At 41.3% G+C, this 21,634-nt stretch overlaps 2 protein-coding genes across 5 annotated transcripts in view; both read left to right on the top strand.

Annotated features, from left to right (window-relative positions):
• Positions 1-21,634, top strand: part of rps12 (ribosomal protein S12) — a 434,687-nt gene that overhangs the window by 399,805 nt on the left and 13,248 nt on the right. The gene's annotated exons all lie outside the window — the stretch shown is intronic.
• LOC125896530 (deleted in malignant brain tumors 1 protein-like) lies at positions 226-21,552 on the top strand. Of its 2 annotated transcripts, none has more exons than XM_049589137.1 (17): positions 226-351; positions 1,518-1,595; positions 3,551-3,577; positions 3,740-4,051; positions 6,582-6,875; positions 6,988-7,302; positions 8,401-8,691; positions 10,196-10,510; positions 10,600-10,899; positions 12,640-12,948; positions 14,577-14,888; positions 17,201-17,509; positions 17,600-17,893; positions 17,995-18,330; positions 18,420-18,527; positions 20,688-20,772; positions 20,889-21,552. In XM_049589137.1, the coding sequence occupies exons 2-17, from the start codon at positions 1,544-1,546 to the stop codon at positions 21,031-21,033; spliced, it is 3,804 nt and encodes a 1,267-aa protein (XP_049445094.1). In that variant the 5' UTR covers positions 226-351; positions 1,518-1,543; the 3' UTR covers positions 21,034-21,552. The 2 variants fall into 2 exon arrangements, with proteins under 2 accessions (XP_049445094.1, XP_049445095.1); XM_049589138.1 differs by lacking the exon at positions 226-351 and adding an exon at positions 1,215-1,358.

The raw sequence follows: 21,634 nt of genomic DNA, 5'->3' as shown, positions 1-21,634 counted from the left end.
ATAACACAATATGGCAAATGATGCAAATTAATTCTATTAAAATATGAACACATTCCTTGATATTGCTAATTTTTGGTTGGATTGTCGGATTGATTTGCAGCATTAAGTCCAGGTCCATAGATGCAGTGATGACATAAACAAATCCTGGTTTATCGCATGATACACTGAAAAGGAAGACGCAGTTCTGCAGGATTTTGAGGTCCAAAACAGGAACTGAATGCTTACAAAAATGCCTTTCACAAGGGTAGTGTTTGACATTCACAAACCCAATGAGCTGACAATAAGATGTGGGGCAGCTACTGATTCTGTTACTCTGATCAGGGGAAAAACGATATCAGCTAATTTTGCAAGGTAAGAAAATTCTTTCTCAAATATCAGGGATTTTTGGGTTTTAAAAAATTGGAGCTGCAAAGCTCTGTGCATCCAGCCTAACAGTGGAGATGGCCTGCACATAATGGGCATTTACAAAATTGACAGATCTTTTGCAGCATAATCTGGGTATGGTGAGTAAAAAAATTTGAAATTAAAATAGAATAAAATTAAACTAAATAAAACAAAAATCAATTCAATTCAATTATGCTAACTGCAAAGCTAAGCTTGTACATACAGTGGAATTAAATATGGAATTGATTTTGCATTCATATTTCAAATTGGAGGTGCAAAAGTTCAAACAAGATTACATATAATTATATAAACATTCTGAAAACAGTATAAAATCTTGAATTATTCACAATATAGGGTGGTTTTATTTGACATATTTCATGAAATTTGTACTACTGCTAAGTCATATGTTCTGTGGAACAGACCTTACGATGTTGTGTTGATGCAGCAAATAAACATCAAGTGGCTTCTTTATAATTGAAAGTTACAGAAATAGGGGGAAACAGCCTGGCTTTGTACAAATTCAACATAAAAGAACCGCTGTGATGATAACCAGAGGTGGGGGGAGGGTGGTTGGGTTTAGCATTGGGAGACGTTGGTCACCTCTTGACATTCGTTCATAACAACCTTCCATTGATCTACACGTTTCTTATTTTTCTGCACCTGATCATTTGTCCATAAATATGTGTTATTATCATCCACAACCAGCTTTATCTTACAAGTGTGTGTGTGTAATGTCTTTTTGGAATAGTAATGTAGATATTGTGCAAAACAAAAATCTCTCCTCATCCCCCTGTCTTTAATGATTGATCAAAATGTCAACATGCATCCAGGTTGCAGTCCAAGTCCAGGCGGCCCCTTTTATTCAAAACAATTACTGGATCTGTACACGAGGCCTCTTTACTTTGTGTCAGATGTGATCAGCTTTTTAATTTGAGGTTTGAGTTCGTTTTAAAAAGCTGCCCAGACTTTTAAGGGTAAGAGGGATACTTGATCAACTTTGCAGATTCTGGTTAAAAAAAAAAAACAAGTGGATGGCCTCCTGAAAATTGACGAACTTTTCTCGTTCTGCTGTGGACGCATGAGATAGTAACACAGTTTTTTAACAATACTTTGTTTTCACTGTACCTCGACAGCATCTGATCCACTTTGAAGACACATCATGACCTTCATTTCTGCTGAGAGACTACATTTTGCTTTTTGTTTGTCAATAGGTGAGTCTCTGTGTTTCTTTGCTCTCTCACTTCCTTTTTTTGACTTCTTCCCCTTTACTTCTTAAGTCATATGAGTAGCCTACAGTATAGTCACACTTTGGTTGTGTACTCTCAAAACAGTGAACAGAAGTGAAAGTGTAATAGTTTGTATCCAACTTTGCTTTCTTTCAAGTATTCTTTCTTGGGATCTGGCAAAGTTGATGTTGGACACTGAAAGTCTTGGGGTGGCACACCAAAACCAAAAGCCATAACTGAATTTTAGGAATTTGCTTATGCTGATGACATCTAAGGGCATGTTGGAAACTATGTCAATATGGAGAGTTATGGAACTGCATTGTGATAGAGTTTTTTATTTTACTGTTAATGTTATGAATTATCTGATGTACACAGACTAACACTGGTGTTGTTAACACTTTTAGTTCCATGACGATGATGTTTTGTAGCTATAGACCCTTTTAGGGCCGACGTCACAATGATGTCAGTTTGTTAGCTGGAGGCAAAACACGACTCTCCACCACTACATAGGAGTCTTAAAATGTCTTGTCGTGTTATTGGGAGCCAGAATAGAAGGAGTCATGGCTCAAAACTTAAATTTTATCACATACCAGCCACCACTGCCAAAAACAAAAGACAACCATGGTTAAATGCGATAAGACGAAAGGACTGGACTGAGGCAATCATCAAAAATGCTCACATGTGCAGCGCACACTTCATATCAGGTTAGGGGAAAAGTATTTCCTGTTGTAGGGATGAATAACGTTATGTGTATTAAGGGTTATCATGTCCACCTCATCAGAAACTGGGGAGGTATTAAGAGGAATATTGGATTTCTCCGAAACGCTAACCTTTTAGCGCATTAGCTAACGTTAGCTTTGATAGCAAAACAAGCTGGAGAAGACCGTTCAAGTGTCGTCCTCCTTTGTAAGATTGGCACAGTAATCAACCACAAAGCTTCCTGTGACATCATCCATCCACTGAGTGAGAGCATACGGGTCGGCCAGTCTGGTCCCGTTGGTCAGTGTTTATTCAAGTTACATTGTGGTCCTGGAGAGTGAGTGACCTGACATGGTGTGTTCATAAATTCAGTCTGACGCTCAAATGAGAGCCCTGAATGAAGAAACATTGAACAAGTGTTGTATTTCTATAAGAGTTAACGAACGGCTAAGTTATTCACACATTTACTCCCCTCAGCACTCTGCTGCTCCGTCTCCCCAGACAGTGTCCACAACACGCTCTGCTACTCGGATAACCAAACTTTATATTCCGACGGTGCTCTGAATTTACGAACAATCCAGTTTGTGCTAGAGCGCGCTCCAACACTCTGAATGAATATATCAGAATGAACCACTTGCATCATTTTCCTTCATTGTCTAAAACAAGCCAACAGAACTTGCTAGCTAGCACTGGCTATGGAGAATTGTTTTGCCTCGTCCACCAAAAACACCAAACTGTTTGCTAACAGTAAAACATCTATAAATGTTGTAAATCATTGTTCTTCAAATAGGCTGGCTGTCTTTAACCTTAATAGACAAATAAACTGCTTAAATTTGAAAGACTATATTGATTGTAAGGAACAAAGCATTCCCAGGGAACAACCCCTCTCAAGTGTAGGGGTGACTCGTGAATTTTCAGTCAGATCCCTTTAGGCGAGAGTTCAAGGGACCCCTTTCAAATGGCCCCACCAGTTGCTCACTTGCCAAAATTTAGCCTAGCTTTGGAGCGCTATTTAGTCCCATTCTTGACAAGCCGTGCAGACAAGGTTGGTACCAATAGATGCCTTAGGCTGTCTAGTTTCACAAGATATCACTACCTCCATGCTAGCTGAGCATGCTACAGCCTCTTAAATACAGGGCCAGGGCCCCCATTGGGGCCGCCAGTAAATAGATTAGACAAACACACCACTGAATGCTGTGACAAATCTCTGGGCTGAACATTTTATTGTGCTTCTGCTGTAGGTCTGCTGAGTCTACCACTGCTTACAGGTCAGTAAATTCTATTTATGTTTCATCCCTGAAAACACATTATATTAATTAGATATTTAGATTTCTTCACCCCGATGTAATACCAAAAACAATGGTACTGTTTATTATTGAGTTCATGGTGACACAACCTACAGCTACTGTGATTTAATTTTGCATTTCTAGAATGTGAAAAAATTAGGCTGGTTGGGCCGTCACGTTGTGCCGGTAGACTGGAGATCTACAATGAAGACAGCTGGGGAACAGTGTGTGATGACCACTGGAGCCTCACCAACGCTGAGGTGGTGTGTCGAGAGTTAAACTGCGGGACGGTTCTTGAGGCCAAACGAGGTGCCTTCTTTGGAGAGGGGCAGAACGTGATCTGGTTGGACGACGTGCAGTGTACTGGTAGTGAGAGTTCCATCCTCAAGTGCCCGCACAGACCATTGGGGCAAAATAACTGTGGCCACGCTGAAGATGCTGGGGTCATCTGTTCTGGTAAGACGAAGTTTGTTCACTTATCTCTGTTATATTTGCATTTCTTGACCCACTTGTGTTTTATTGAAAGTTGAACTACCAATAGGGTACCAGTCAATTAGAAACTGGATCAAATAGCATCAACATTTTTGGGAAATACTTGTTTTCTCGAAGAGAGTTAAGAATATTAATTCCATTCTCATATGTGTCCATTACACATGAGGCTACCGCAGCTTAACTTAAAAGGCTTGGAAACATGAAAAAAGTAGGATGACAAGTAGGATGAGTGTGGTAACAGTCTTCTCCTGAAACCTTCTGCCAGCTGATTTCCTAAAATGATGAACCTTTCCTTTAGGTATTAGTCAGGCATTAACCTGAGTCAGCTCATAAAATCGAGCATCACAAATCCCTGCATTTTAAGGCCCTTCCTCAATTTAGATCTATGTTAAGACCAGAAATGTGGAACTATCACGAGAAGTTGGGAAATTAGGAAATGTTGAGAAAAAAAAGTAGCTAACGCAGCATTTATCTTAGCAACTGATATGACTGCATCTTGCGTTAGAAAACCTAGCGACTGTACTGTCAGTTCACAGTTGGTTGTTTACTTGTGGTGGTAATGCTGTTGCGGCAAGAGCACAACAGCAGGTTCAGCACGTGACCGGCTGCTGCAAATGTAAAGTGCAAAGGGCACGAAGCAGAGAGATGGAAGATAAACCAAAACTTACCAGTCACCAGCTAACCTCATTTTGACGAATATTTGGTAAAAACTCATCATGCAGTCATGCTTCCGCTTCATGTAGTTTCATTCTTCTGTTCTTTATAAACTATACAGAATAGATGATGTTTAACTTGTTCCCAGCTACGTGGGACTTCATTGTAATTCCAGCAGTCAACACATTGTCGCTCCACTCCCACATGTTCTCTTTGTGTGTGAGTTGTCTTAATATCTCACAATCATCTGACAGGTGATTGTAGAATTCGATAGATAGTTCAGTCTTTGTGCTCCTTAGACATCGGTCAACCTCGGCATCTCTCTGCAGTCTGAGTAGTGGTTTGCTGAAACACACTGCATTAAAGGAGCACCCCACCACACCTACATGGTGAAAGAGCACCTCAACCCAGTAAAAAGATTGGTTTAACTTTCAGGATTTGATCCATTTAGTCCAGTAGCATTTTGAGAGTCTAGAAGAGCTGCATGATTAAATCATCTGTGTCCCCATTCAAGATAAAGGAGCGCTTAACTGCAAGTTAGCTACTCCACTGCCAGAAGTCTCTAGTGCACTTGCTCTATGCGGAGGATCAGGACGGGTAATTTTACACTGCAGAAACTGAGCGTTATTGGCTTGATGCGCTACTGAACAACTTTGATAGGAATGATCAGGGTTCACCTACAACACTGTATCCAGTTCTCTTCATACATCCATGGTTTACTCAGATATAAGGGGTATACCCACTTCTTTGTCTGTCTGTTTACATTATCCACCTTATTCCTAGCCTCGATAATCCCTTGCGCGGATTACGTGCGTGACTTCCACCATTGAACCGAAACCAGCGATTTCCAATGGTAACAGTTTGTGTACAGTACTATATTCTTCTCTCCAAGAGCAACTGGGAAATAAACCATAAAACAGTTAAACAGGATTATGTAATCATACCTCTGCCATCTCTAACAGCCGTCTCAAATCTCTTTCCTTTTCAACCGAGCACACTAGCAACCAGCTTGCCTTGCTCCCTTAAAATATTGTTAACTTTAACATGGCCAGAGCTGGCTTAAGGGAACATCTGCTCCTAATGACTACATGTGAATACATATTTCAAGGTATGCTGCTGAGTTTGTTTTCTAATGTAGGTTGTGAATGAAGTCAGATGGGGAAAGACAGGGATATCATGTACTGACGTTGAGTGACGGACCTGTTAGTCTCATTCTCTTCTGCAAATTTTGATTTAATACTTTTTCGCTATGTCTCGTGAAACTCTTGTCGTTTTATTTCTCATATCAACGGTACCTTTGGCAACAATCCCTTTTTGTTCTGGTCACATGTTCAACACACGGTTGTTGAAGACAAAAATTTAGCTTAGACTAGTTGTTAGTCGTTACAGACACGGACAGTGCAACAGGTACCAGAGCTCCGCAAAGACATTTTAGAAAATGCTTTAGAAAAGAACCAGCGTTGGCCATTAGCCACCAAGAGTAGCCACTGGGACTAACCACAGACAGTCTATGGGACTAACTAGCTTACTGCTACTTCCGTTATCTCACTGGAAGTTGTGCACATAATCATTTCTACAGTAGTGCCCTCAGGAATAAGGTGGATACCCTCCTATCAGCCAAAAAGCTGTTGGAATATATAGAAGAGTATACCCACTTACTCCTTGGAAACCTACCCATCTACCCAGTAGCACACCCAGCTCACCAGCGACCACTACCACAATTTCAAACATTTCTTTAACATACAAAAGGCTTATATACATTGATTTTTGTTAAGTTTTTACACACATTTCTTTGTTGCACATTTGATTTTACTTAAATTTCTATCTACATCATTTGCAGAACATGTGAGGGTTATCAACGGGACCAATCGGTGCATCGGCAGAGTGGAGGCCTTCCATGAAGGCAATTGGAAACGAGTTTGCAGCAGTGACTGGACCAAAGCGGACGCTGACGTGGTGTGTCGAGAGATCAACTGTGGCACTCCTGTCACTCAGACTGAAGCGGTGTATTTCGGAGAGACACGCAGCCTGGGTGGCTTAAAAGCCAACTGTTTTGGAAATGAGTCCTCTATCTCGAAGTGTCTACTTCAGGATTTCAAGGAAAGCTGTACTGATGCTATTATTTTCTGTTCAAGTAAGTCATCCATGTGTTCAAACTACATCACTAAATTTGTGTTGGACTCAATGTGGGTAGACTCTCTGCTGTTTCACGATAAACATGCACTTTTCCCCTTTCCCCCTGACAGACAGTAAGCCAATTCGCCTGAAGAACGGGACTAGTCGGTGCTCTGGCCGAGTGGAAATCTACAATGATGGACAGTGGGGAACGATCTGTGATGACAGATGGGGGATGCAGGAAGCAGCTGTTGTATGTCGGCAGATGAACTGTGGGACTGCTCTCTCAGTCAAGTACAAGTCCTTCTTCGGCAGAGGTCAGGATCAGGTTTGGTTGGACGACCTTGAGTGTACCGGTCATGAGAAGTCTCTTGCTGACTGCCCGCACAGAGGTTTTGGAGAACATGACTGTGACCACAATGAGGATGCTAGTGTCATATGCTCAGGTAACACATACTGTTTGTTAATCAAAATACTTGAATGAAAGCAGGTTGGTCAAGATCCTGATAACACCAATATTTGGCACCCCATGTCATCTTAGCTTTTTTCCCCCATTTTCCAATCGAATGATTTGAGAGGCGGGCCCTCTGTGGTGGTCACAACAAGTTTACAGTTGGTAAGGAGAAACTAGTGGTAGCCGTTGCTGGTTACCCAGAGCTATACAGCCTGACGTTAGACAGGAGGTTGTCAAACTGCCCCTGAGTCATCCCAAAATATGCCTGGAAACAGCTATCTTTGAGGAGAAGCTCCTGGACCAACTGGTGGTACTCCCCTCGATCTTCTCTTTCTTAGGGTCTCATGTACCCACACAGATCTCTGTTTCCCTGTGCCCAACAAACTATTTGCTGACAGCCTCTCACCCCCAACCAGAGCTACAGCAAGTACCCTCTGCCTCAACATTTTAGCTACTAGCTACTAATTACTATGAAAAAAACAAGCAAAAAAACGAACAATAGAGTGATTACACAGGAAGGTTGAGTAAGGAGGTGATGGTGTGAGTGCCAAAACGCTTTCTGATTCTTTCTGAGTGATCGGGCCTTATTACCGAGAAATAGAATGTCATATGCTGCAGATCTCACCATGTGGTTGACCTGCACAGACTTCCTGTAAAGAACAGACCATGCACACTCACACATGATGTCAGACCATTCCAAATCATTGGTTATTAGCAAGAAGTGTCTTCGCAACAATTCAAGATCAGGAGAGTTTTTGTCTGTCCCACTTCACCCGATGTCCCATGTTACCTGACTCACCCTGTATCCGTTGGTTTTCCCATGAATGTCTGCTGATGTATCTACTGTATCAGCAGTTAAACTTCCTGCTAATATTTACTGTAGAATTTACAAAAAATGTCTTCGTCCTTCTGCTGCCTGTTGCAATCAGCCTTTGGTGTTCCTCTTTCTGTAGTTCTTTAGTATATCACAGATTTAGAAGTGGTACAGTCTGTACCACAAACCCTATCTTATGAACACACTGTATGTCAGTACTGGCATATTATTTTCTCAAACATTTTACATACCTCTTTTCAACCGCTTGTTTTCCAGATTCAGTCAGACTATTCAATGGGACAGAGCGCTGCTCTGGCAGAGTAGAGGTCTACCACAGTGGCCAGTGGGGAAAAGTTTGTAATAATAACTGGCGCAATGAAGAGGCTGCAGTGGTGTGTAAGGAACTCGGTTGTGGATCCCCCAAAAAATCCCAAGAAAGCTTCAATTTCGGAGACAGCGGACTGAGAGGGTATACAAGCAGATGCTCTGGCAACGTGAGCTCGATCGCTCAGTGCTCACTTCAAGAATACCCAGGGACCTGTCAAGGTGTTTCCCTTTCATGTTCAGGTAAGACACAAAAGACAGGGATATACTGCACTGGAACACAGTTCAACTAGAATAGCAAAGGATGTGGTCATAAAGAACAAACTTGGCTTATGTGAATCAAATGTTCTTATTATTTATTTGTAAATGGTGGCAACAAAGTAACTACTTTAAAGAATAACTTGTGTATTTTTCAACCTGAACCGTATTTTCCCATGTTTTTGTGTCTCAGTGACTAATGGAGACAATAATTTTTGAAATTGTTCAAGTAGCTGGCATCTATGAAACAGGCTGTAGTGTAATCACAGGGTGCAGGGTGGTTAAGTCCCGCCCCTGGACGCAGACTGGCCAATCATAACGTAGCATCAGGCCTGCTCAGACCAGGGTCCGACAACAATACAGCTGTGCTCCATTGACTCTAATGCAATCATGTCAGATTTCCTTCATTTTCAGGCTGGTTTTGTGGGTTTAGAGCTAAATGTTGTGCCTGGGGCACGTTGTGTATTAATGATACTCGTTACCTGGAGAGGTTGGAAAAAGATAAACGTTTCTTCCCTGTTCCAAAACCAAAATCAGACCCTGAAAAGTGTAGGGTTAGCTAGCTAGCTACAGAAGATATAGCCTACTGAATGTACACACATGCTGCTTTTGCTTTTTAATGATTATAACAGTGAAACAAAGACCGACCCTGCTGTACAGGAACCAGTGAAGGGAAGCAGGGAAGCTTTGCTGATATTCAACCAGCTGTGTGTCATCACAGTGTGCGCAGATGAACGTTGTTTGACTTCCCCCAGAGATCCCTGCCCATCTGGCAGTGAAGGTTTGGGTGGTAGCAGCAGCACGGGGGTGAAGCTCAAACACAGTTCATCTGCACACACTGTGATGCCACACAGCTGGTTCAATATCAGCAAAGTTTCCCTTTATATTCATTGTCTTGTGTGGCGATCAGCAGTGATGTGGTGGTTCACTTTTACACTGTGAACTGCTTGTTTTTGCCACTGACATGCTTGGATTATTATTATAAATGTCTGACAACATTATGGAAATTATCCTTACAGAGATAAACATTTTTTGTGTTTAATCAAATCCTTTTATCATTGTAAAACACACTTCATAGAAAAAAATAGAGTCCAGACTGAAAATACAAAAGTTACCCTTTAATAACTACTAAATTGTTTGCACCTCTATACATATTTATTTACACTCTTGTTGTGCATATGCATTTTACTACAGTAAATTCTTTTAACATTGTGTCCATTCATGCAACTACTGATTCATATTACATAATCCATACTTTTATTTATATTCTATAATTTATTTTATCTTGTACTACTTTATATCCTTATGTCTAGATTCTCTGTTTGCTTATACGGAGGTCTGTGACCCAACTTTTTCAATGGCAGGGATTACTCTTGCGTTTGAGTTTATTTGACAATAAATAACTTTGAACTAAATTGAGCCTAATAATTCAATTCATAATTTGACTTTACCTTGTGTGTACTTCTAACATGAGTGAACCTGTCCTCAGGCAATCCGCCGCTAAGGCTCGTCAATGGCACCGACCGATGCTCTGGTAGAGTGGAGGTCCTGCACAATGACCAGTGGGGAACAGTGTGTGACGATGAGTGGGACATCAGAGATGCTCAGGTGGTGTGCAGAGCCATGGACTGTGGAACAGCTCAGACAGCCAAATCCAGTGCCTTCTTCGGTCAAGGCCATGGTGACATCTGGTTGGATGATGTCGGCTGTGTCGGTAACGAGACGTCCCTTTTGCACTGCCGACATCCCACCCTTGGAGAAAATAATTGTGGCCATGGTGAAGATGCCGGTGTGGTGTGCTCAGGTATCATGTCAGTTATTACTCTGATGTTAGCATGTTATTTACTTTAGCTTGTTATTTACTTTTATGATTATTTCTCCTTTGCTTTCCAGCTAACATTCGACTGATCAATGGGTCTAATCAGTGCTCAGGCAGGGTGGAGTTCCACCATGGTGGGCAGTGGGCATCAGCATATAATGTTAACTGGGGGATGAGTGAAGCTACAGTGGTGTGCAGAGAGATGAATTGTGGAGAGCCAGTCTTGTTCTCGGGATCATATGGTCAAGGCGGATATTCGATAGGGTATAAGGTCAGTTGCAATGGAAGAGAGAGCTCTCTCACACAGTGCACGCTGAGAGAATATGTCAGGACTGGCCAGGATCACGTTGAAGAGGCTTCTGTCAAATGTTCAGGTAAGACTTGAATTTGAGTGGAAATTTAAATTTTGCTGTCCATTACTGTCTGTTATGCACATTGTCGTCTACCGCGGTACATTGTGGGATATTTATGCCAGCGTAATGCAAGCCCCAGGAACAGTGTGGCTTTGATGCGAATTTAACATGGTGGACAGATTTGGAATTACAACTTCGGGGTCCATCACATGATGCTATGGTGGCCAAAAAGATTCTTCCTATAGACTTACATTGTTAAAGTTTGTAAATCAATAGATACATTTTTTTATCGTGTCACAACCCCAGTGAAACGGCTCGTTTCATTGTTGAGATTTGAGCCATTCAGTTCAACGATTAACCAGTGAATGAGTACCCACATGCAGTAAGGAGGGAGACCGATGTACATGTCATGAGACAGACTTGGGCTCCCCAAAAATGGAGGGCTGTGGTTAGGTAATACCACAGCCAGTGAACACGCCATCTTCTGACAGTTTGTAACTGACTTGGCCAGCAAACTTCGCAGCAAACCATTTGGGACATCATCAGCCGGTCTGAGTCGAGGTGATGGTGAGATGAAATACAAAAGTTACCCTTTAATAACTACTAAATTGTTTGCACCTCGGGGGTGGCACGGTGGTGTGGTGGTTAGCACTGTCGCCTCACAGCAAGAAGGTTCCTTGTTCGATCCCAGTTCCTGGTACTGTGCGGAGTTTGCATGTTCTCCCCGTGTAAGCGTGGGTTTTCTTCAGGTACTCCGGCTTCCTCCGAAAGTCCAAAGACATGCAGGTTAATTGGTGACTCTGAATTGCCCATAGGTGTGAATGGTTGTCTGTCTCTATGTGTCAGCCCTGTGATAGTCTGGCGACCTGTCCAGGGTGTACCCTGCCTCTCGCCCAATGTCAGCTGGGATGGGCTCCAGCCCCCCCGCAACCCTCAAGAGGATAAGTGGTTAGAAAATATGTGGATGGATGGATGTTTGCACCTCTGTATATACAGTCCTCAGGTAATTCACCGCCAAGGCAATGGGAACCAACCGATGCTCTGGTAGAGTGGAGGTCCTACGAACATTGATAAAGACATTTTTTCACCCCTTTTACAACAAGCCCACATGGCACTGATTATTTTAAGAAATCTATCACAAAATTTAATATTTGGAAGTCCCCATTATGCTGTTCAGTTCGCAGTTCACTTGGAAAGTGGAACCTAGCAAGCAAGTTGGGCTAATTAACATAGCTTTCTAACGTTGGCGCTGCAGTAGGCATCACTTTTACTTCATGTGGTATTTCATCACCTGCTGAGTCAGGTTCTGAAAGGAGGGGGCCCAGCTAGCCTTAGCTAGCTATCTTAGCTAACATGTCAAGATTGGAAACAATATGACAAATGACCAGACTGGCGAAAGTCAAAGCAATCAGTTCAATAATAGTCCAGCATCTACATTACTCTGCATGTTTTAATCACGACACGGGGTCACTAAAGTAATCATGGAATAACGTCGAGAATGCTCAGATCAGAGATGGTACCAAGTTTGGCAACGACTAACAATGCTGGTCCCTTGACTGGTGAACTTCCCTTGTTTCCTTTTCAGAATTGAAGCGATATTACAACCTATATTTCAGTTATGGCACTAATCAAATTACTGCACAGGCATTTTCAGCCAGTTCCCCTGGAAAACACTGGGGTTGCTATCACGGCAGAAAATAAAATGAAAACAAACGTCAGTCGGACTGTACTGTACATTCATATAACAACTGTCATTCCCAGGCAATGTGAGGCTGATAGATGGGAACAATCGTTGTGCCGGAAGAGTGGAGTTCTACGACAAAGGCCGGTGGGGGACTGTGTGCGGTGAAGCCTGGGATATGAACGATGCAAATGTGGTGTGCAAACAGATGGACTGCGGGAGGGCTCACAAGATTACCACCATGGCAGAGTATGGCCAAGGCCCGGGACAGACATGGATCGATCAGATTGAATGCAATGGAATGGAGTCAACGCTGGGTCAATGCCCACAAAGACCATTTCGTGACAGAACTTGCAATGTCTCCTCAGTTGCTGGTGTTTTCTGCACAGGTAAGAAACAGCAAAGAAATTACAAAATATTATATAGTCTTGTATTTGTTTAGTTGATTAGCACTTACTTTTTTGTAATATGTCTATTTTAAGATTTTTTTTTTCACTGGCAACACTTGTGGTTCCCAGCTGGTCCAGCCACAGGGTCCAGATTTCTCATTAGTCATTAGTTCAAGGTCCGCACAGTTTAATACATTCCTCATCATACTTGAATTTGGCCATATCGTAGAGTTAGTTTCCTGTCTCTGTCAAGTAGCAGTCCGTTAGTCACTCACTCTACAGCAGGAAACGGCACTTCAGAATAAAAGCTCTGTGCCCGAAATTCACTGGATGGTGGTGGATGTGTCCAACCAACACCGACTTTCACCCGAGAGAGCGTCCCGAAAGATTCTAAACCCAAACCCTGTTCATTTTTCCTAAATCTAACCACTTCCTTTTGTTGCCCAAACCCAACCATGTGTGTTTGTCGTTGAAGGAAAAAAACATCCATTTGCGTTGTTGTAGTGATGTAGTGCGTTTATTTTGAAAGAGACTGTATGTAAATGTTGAATTTCCTGTCGAAACGGAAGTGTATCTTGAAAGAAGAGAACTTGACACGGCATCCCAGAACGTCAACAACCAAGGCACCCAGGGTACCTTGAACGTCGTACGTGGACGTTAAAAGTCCATGACCAAAACTTCAATATGTGACAAGGTCGGAGTGAGAATGTGTTGAAAAGGCAGTTATACTCAAGAACATTAACTCACCTGGACATAAAAAAGACAGCAGTTGTTTCAGTTATTAACCCAACTGCACACAAAAAAAAGGTGCAGTCCAATAGACTTGTATGCTGTTGTCGGCTCACTGTGGAGGGCTAGTAGGACGAGATAACTTGTAACGACGGTCATGTCCACACCGGGCAAATTGGATAAGTTCTGGGAAAAATCCACATCACATCCAGCATAAGTTTTAATTTTTTGACAATACCTGCTGCCTGCAAGTTCATCCAACCCTTTTGTGTTGTCAGATTCCTCTTTTTATAATTCAGGCAGTGTATAGATTTATCACTTCCTGCCCTCCATCTGAATTTCACACATCCTAATAGTCACGTAATTGCAAACAAGCTACTTCAGTACTTTCCCAGCACAAGTGGAGCCATAAGTGACGCAAATGCACGGTAATTGGTCCTGTAGGTCGAAGTGTAGGTCGAACCCAGCCAGTGCAGCACCAGCAACTACCATTCAAAAAAAAAAAAAAAAATTGGACGAATGGACCAACAGTCAAGACCATTGGCTTTACTGGGCATATATGAGACCCTGGAAATACAACACGATTTTGACTCATCAAAGCAAAACTGACGTTGCTATCCCAACTGCCTTTTGGCTTACAGTACGTCACTTTAGACTTTAGAGTTAGAGGTGTGAAAGCGAACAGAAAAAAAGGCCCTGAAGGTATGTAGTTCTCAGGGGAGCGTCCCAGTGGGCAGTTTCTCTCAGGGAGTCCCCAGAATGGTTTGGTGGTGTGTAACAAAGGGAACAAGAAATTACTTTACGAGTGCCTTTCTTTGATATTTATCTGCCATATCTTTGACTACATCGAAGTGAATTTGAAATGTCTGATAATTATTTTAGTTCACTTGACTTCACAGGAGGTTTGGAGGTCCGGTTTGCTAACAGTAGAGAGTGCTCCGGCAGAGTGGAGGTACGTCATGGTGACGTGTGGCACACTGTGTGTGACACAGACTGGAACCTCAGTAAGGCTGAGGCGGTGTGTCAGAAGCTGGAATGCGGAAATGCATTGAGCGCTCCTGGCAGTGCCCAGTTTGGCCAAGGCACTGGACCGGTTGTGGAAGCCAGCAACTCATGTTTCGACAACGTGACGTCTCTTCAGCAGTGCTCACTCAGAGGTTTCAGAGGAGCAACGTGTGGGCACGAACATGATGCTGGTGCTGTCTGTGCAGGTAAAGCCTTTTATATTATGTGTTCGCACTCTCACATGCAGTTGGAAAAATAATCTAAGATCAGCATTTGTTTCGCAGTTTTATTCTGTTTACACATACCTAGTAAAAACGAGAGTGGGAAATTATTGTGCTTAAAGGAATACTGGTAGTTCAAGATTTTTTGCTTTGTTGTGAAGAGTTAGATGAGAGGACTGATACCATTCTTCCAAATAAGTAGCTGGAGCCAGCAGCTAGTTGGCTGGTTGCTATTTAGTAATATTTAGAGGTGCTGGTACACAAGTAAGTTTGCAAGTACACAAATCAGCTTCACTATAACTCGCAGCATTCACAGACAAACACTTGTCTTTATCTGGACACATTTTCCCCACAAATACAACATGCTAATGTTATTAGCACAAGCCTATGGCATTTTATATTGTATAAATTAGCCTAGCGGACTTTTCATCTACTTATATGAAGCCAGGGACAACAGCAACATTTAACAAAGGTAAAATTACGAAATTCGGCTCCATTACAACATTGTATAAATTAGCCTAGTGAATAGCAGAGATTTCCTCTACCCATATAAAGCCAAGATAAATCCCACACAAGATTTAAAATGCAAACTTGTGGAGGCTTTATTGTCTTCACAATTTATTGTTTCCTATCTGTGAAATAAAAGTAAATAAAAGCTTTGTTTCCACTGAGGGAAATGGTTTCAGCTTACAAAAATAGACAGGAGGTCACTGCCACGTGTAGTTACACTTTGAGGGAGGTGCATGTCAGGCTATGCCGTAGGGTACAGCGTAGGCTCTAAGTCGACGCAGAGCCTATGCCATAGGTACGCCGTCTATTCAATGCAGAAGTATAAACCCCGCATCAGACAGATCCATGCCAGCCTTTTCCTTGTTTCCATTCTTTATGCTAAGTTAAGTTTATTGGCTGCGGGCTCTAAGTTACTTTTGTTGTAAAGACATATCTCCAGATCTCAGCACAAAAGTGAATCAGATTATTTTCCAAAATGTCAAACTATTACTTTAATGTTTCATTTGTATAACAAAAGTAGCATAAATCACATCCTAGTCATATTCCACATCATCATTTTTCTGTAAGTCTGCCATTTCCCCCTTTTTGCTGATGAAATTAGGTTCTGATGAAATAATGGGACAAGCAGCACTTTCAGAGTCCAATTGACATGTATTCACTGGAGGTGTACAGAGACATCATTATCTGTATCTGTATCTGTTCAGCCAACAAAATTATCTGTCTCTCTATCTGTAATAGGATAAAGTCCAGAAGTGGGTGTGGTTTATACATGAAGTCACATTAAATTGGGCAAATGCTGTACTTTCTATCTAACTATTCACTAGCAACTTAATAGTTTTGCCTTCAAAGCAGCAAAGTGTTTTAATAATGGCATATATGGAATATATTACTGCATCCTCAGCCTGTACTTTTCATAGCACCCTCCAGTTGATTACTTACATTAAAACATTTTTATGAATTTTTATGTTTAAATATGCAATGGGTGCATTATCTAATTAATAATGCACTAATTTGCATACCATGCAGAACAGAAATGTGAATGTTCGATAAAACCACTTTCAAAATTCAACATTCATTTTGTTGACAAAGTTGAGCAAAAGGTTTTTACAGAGGGCATTTCTGGATATCTCTTTTAACTCCCACACTCCATAAATCAGGAAATAAATGTTTGCCATGTTTTTATAAATAAAAATGTTACATAAATTAGAATTATATTTGAACAAACCTCTGTTCAAAAACCTTTAGTATATAGAAGGGAATAAAACTGTCAAGTCTGGTGTATGTAAGTGCTGCTGAACAGGAGATTTCTGGCTCAGAGTATGAGGAAAAAATGGTGCTTAAACATATGTTGTAATATTGCATACAAATTAAGGCAAAAAATAAGACTGCAGGTGAAAAGGGTGAAAATATATAACAGATATCACCATGACACAGTGAAACATCCCCAGTTGATTAGTTAAACAAGTTTTCTTAATTTTTATGTTTAAATTTGCAAATGAGACATTGTCTAATTACATTTTATACAGAAATCTGATCTAAAATAAACAGCTACATGTGTGTTTTGGACATTTTGTTTTCTCTAGTCCGAAAGAAGATGTCATGGAAGCAAAATAGCCCAAAGTCTTAAAACTGACCAGTCCATAAAAAGCTGTGGAGTCTCCCCTTAACATGAAAATATATGCGTATTGACTCATATGCAATTCAGATGCACTTTTAGAATTGTATGCAGCTGTCTTGAGGACTGTCCTTTGCATTTGGACTCACTTAATTTCTGTTTCCATATGCAGCACAGATTCGGTTGGTCAGCAGCACAAGCCAATGCTCTGGCAGAGTGGAGGTCCTCTACAAAGGCCAGTGGGGAACTGTGTGTGATGATGAATGGGGAATAACAAATGCCGACGTGGTATGTAGACAGCTTGGCTGTGGTCATGCAGTGTCTGCTCCTACAAGTGCCCACTTTGGTCGAGGCTCTGGTCCAATATGGCTAGATAATGTGGAGTGCAGAGGCGATGAGCCTGCTCTCACTCACTGTACGCATCCCGCTTTTGGAGAAAATAACTGCGGGCATGGTGAAGATGCCGGTGTTATCTGTTTAGGTAAGAGGCCAGGCTCATTTTGAATCTGTGAATTATTACCTCCTAAGTGATGTTACATGAAGCTTTATTACAACTTATTATCTGTTTCAGGTTCTCTACAGAAGCCCCAGATCACTTTAAGTCCCGCTCCAGAGGTAAACTGGGGTGACAGAGTTGAGATCACCTGCACTATAGTAACAGAACACTTGGGTGGGACATTCGTCCTGAAAAAGATGGAAGAATCATTTAAAATGGAGAAATACTCTGAGCACGAAGCTGCAACCTTTGTCTTCCCTGCAGTGGACTTCAGCCAAAAGGGGGCATACTTCTGTGAATATCAAAAGAAACTGCCCAGTCAAATCATCTATTATCCTCAAGGAAACACTGCCGAGCTCTCTGTCATAGGTCAGTGAGTGTGTTAGTTTGTTTGAAGTTTTACTCAGCAAGAGTGCAAACCGTGTTTATGACCCATGTCAGTTTGTAAATCTTGCTTTTCTATCCCGCAGTGAAACTGGAGAAGCCCAGCATCTCTCTGACATCTCCATACGCAATGGTTGTCTACAGCCCTGACAAAATATCGGTCACTGAAGGCAGCAGCTTCTCCGTCACTTGCTCCACTCATTCCAAATATCCTGGAGGTTACTTCTACCTGACGAAGTCTAACAAGAGCACCACTGAACCAATACAAGCATTTGGGCACTCTGTTTTCTACCTGGCCTCCTTTGAATTCCCCTCAATAGATTACAAAAGCCAAGGAGAGTATACGTGCGTCTACGGTGTCAACATGTCCTCGATGTCCTTCTGTTCTGTTCCTTCCAAGTCACTCCAAGTCACCGTAGTCTGTAAGAGCAATTGAGAGTTTATTATCATATCATAGCTGTTTTTCTCAGCCTCTCTCTAACTCTACCATATGAACCTTTAACCCCTACAGCAGCCTCGTCCTCTTCAGTTGTCCCAGGACTTGTGGGTGGGCTGGTGGTGTTGCTACTCCTGCTTGTTGTAGGTTACCTGGTCTGGAGGAGGAGAAGGTGGGGTTCTGGTAAGTGGCATAAGCCCCTTTTTTTGTGTGATTTTAGACGGCATGCTGACATCGCTAAACCAAAAAAGGCGTGATGGGTGTGACACGTAACACAAAAGTATCTGCCTCTAGTGTGACATATAACTTATACGTCAGCAGCACTATATAATCAATAACAATGGCATAACATGGCAATAACAACCATTTATCATCCCTGTTACTTGGTGGTTGATCTCGTCCTCTGCTTGGAGGGTAAGGACCTCCTCAACCTCATTGCTCTTCTTTGAGCTAGCTGCTGTTTGCTAGCAGCTACTAAAAGAGTCTCCCATGGTGGGTTGCACGCATAACAGGATTTCAAAACTACACACACCTGTGCTGTCCATGATCCCATCCTGCCATCTGTCCCTTTATACAGATGTCGTTTCTGCACTGTTGACTACCTCTTATGCCACCTTAAAGGCGAGACAACTCTGTCCCCCCATTCTAGGACATTACCCCAATGCCCCTTTTTGTTTTACTGTTGTGTGTAATGATGTGTCTAGATTTTATTAAAGCTGCAACAAGTTATATTTATAAGATCCAGTTAGTTAAAAAAAGAGAAATGTTTAATTAAAAGAAGAAAAGTAAAAAAAAACAACTAAACTAACATTTTCAGAAAAATACAATAAAGATAAATGACAACAAGAAGCACACTGAGCTGAAAAGGTAACAATCAGTGAACAATAAGACACACATAGAACGCAATGCAGAGAGAAGAAGAGAAGGAAATATAAATATATATGTTATAATTTCTTAGACATCATGAATTACATTATAATTTCCTTTTTAAAGTTTCTATGGATAAAAAGCCCTTGATAATGTGTACTTTGGTGAACGTAGTGGAGCATTTGGTGTTGTCTTTGCAGCTTGTTTACCCTGATCCCAAGATGTTTAATAAAAAGATATTTAAATTAAAAAAGAAAACTAGAATTACCACTTCAGTTGTGTGCCTCCCTGAACCTGTCAGGTTGCACTCACAGTTTACATCCATGTCTGTGAAAATACGGAGGCTTCACACACATCCTCCCCCCAGCAACACAGAAGATCTAAACAATCATCACAGTGTCAAGTTACCGAAGATTTGCGTCACCAATTTAGTATCTGACCAAATATTTCCCCTTCTGTTGAGATATGATATTGAGTAATAGCCAGAAAAGTGTTTTTGCAGAACATTATGATGTCACAGTAAAGCTGACTTTTGACCTTTTGGATATAACACATCATCAATTCATCATTTTATCCTGTTAGACATTTGCGTGACGTTTTGTTATAATGAGTGCAAGAATTCCTGACTTATGGTCAAAAACATGTTTTGTGATGACACAGTGACCTTTGACCTTTGACTACCAAATTCATATCAGTTCATTCTTGAGTCCAAATGGACATTTGTGCCAAATTTGAAGAAATTCCCCCAAGGCGTTCTTGAGATACGGTGCTTATGAGAATGAGATGTATGCAAGGTCACAGTGACCTTGACCACCAAAATCCAATCACTTCATCGTCGAATCCAAGTAAATGTTTGTGCCAAATTTGAAGAAATTCTCTTGGGGTGTTCTTAAAATATTGTGTTTACAAGAATCAGACAGACTAGGTCACAATGACTTTGACCTTTGACCTATGACCACCAAATTCAAATCAGTTCTTTGTTGAGTTCAAGTGGATGTTTCTTACAAATTTGAAGAAATTCCCTCATGGCGTTCTTGAGATACGGTGTTTATGAGAATGAGATGTACATGTATAGAAGGTCACAGTGACCTTGACTGTTGATCACCAAAATCCAATCACTTCATCGTCGAATCCAAGTAAATGTTTGTGCCAAATTTGAAGAAATTCTCTCGAGGTGTTTTTAAAATATTGTGTTCACAAGAATCAGACAGACTAGGTCACAATGACTTTGACATTTGACCTATGACCACCAAATTCAATTCAGTTCTTTGTTCACTTCAAGTGGACGTTTGTTACAAATTTGAAGAAGTTCCCTCATGGTGTTCTTGAGATATCACGTTCACAAGAATGGAACGGACAACCCGAAAACACAATGCCTCCATGACATACTTGGCCTGTATATCCCCTGTATTTGATTCAGCACAAAACTTTTTTGTTTTTTGCTGTTGTCATAGTGATGCTATGCTTGTTTTTCAGGTACACTGGTTCAGTTCAGTAACAGGTTTGGAGGAGCCATAAAGCAAGATATGGAAGACAGAAGCAACGGAGCACTCGATGGAAGGTAGTGAAAAAAAAGAACGCTGCTGGTTTTATTTGCCAAGATATACAAAACTTATTTTAGACTGAACAACTTGAAAGACTTATGACTGCAACTGCCACCCTCCTTATCTCCCACAGAGACCGTAACACCCAAGTGAATGAGCCCGTACAGAAGCGCAGCCTGGAAGGCAACAATGCTGATGTTGATAACTCTGTTGAGCAGGCCCCTGAAGACTTGGCTGGGAGAGTGTGCTATGAGCTGGAACCACTCGTTCTATCGTGATAATAAATTGCCTAAAGGAAAAACCTCTTGTGCGATTTCACAAAATTTAAAGAGTAACATAACACCAGGCTAAAGAAACAAACAGGTTTTAAGGCTCACCTGTAACAACAATCTGCAAAAAGATTTTCAGCTGGTGTTCAGTTGCTCTTTAAGGTACCATACCAGGAACCATAGGGATCTGTTTTCAGTGTGTTTTACACCTTTTTAAGTCAACAAATTATTCTGAAATCTCCACACTTTGCATTTCCTCAAATAGATGCTGTGATATTTACTTTAAAGATGCCGAAAATTAAAACTGTAATTTAGAATAACACACACAACGCTTGTGTTAACGGGCAAATGTTTGCCTGAGACATGTATGTTCATACTTTTTCCTGTGGTGATTTTTATATTTCTGGGAGATACTGTCAATCACAAAGCTAAGGTCCACTCACCTGATTACATTGTCTTTGTATTGCATGATAATTTGCTTTATTTGGTGTATGTGAATGATGAGCAATAAATTTGTATTTCTTACAATCCTTGTACCTTTTCATTCGGCAACATTTTCCATCAATTACACCCTCCTGATTGAAGCAAATTTGCTTATACTTTCCCCAAA

Source organism: Epinephelus fuscoguttatus, linkage group LG11, assembly GCF_011397635.1.
Source record: "Epinephelus fuscoguttatus linkage group LG11, E.fuscoguttatus.final_Chr_v1".
In the NCBI taxonomy this organism is placed as follows: domain Eukaryota; kingdom Metazoa; phylum Chordata; class Actinopteri; order Perciformes; family Serranidae; genus Epinephelus; species Epinephelus fuscoguttatus.
Note: the sequence above shows the minus strand (reverse complement) of the source record. Positions and strands in the feature narration are given on the sequence as shown.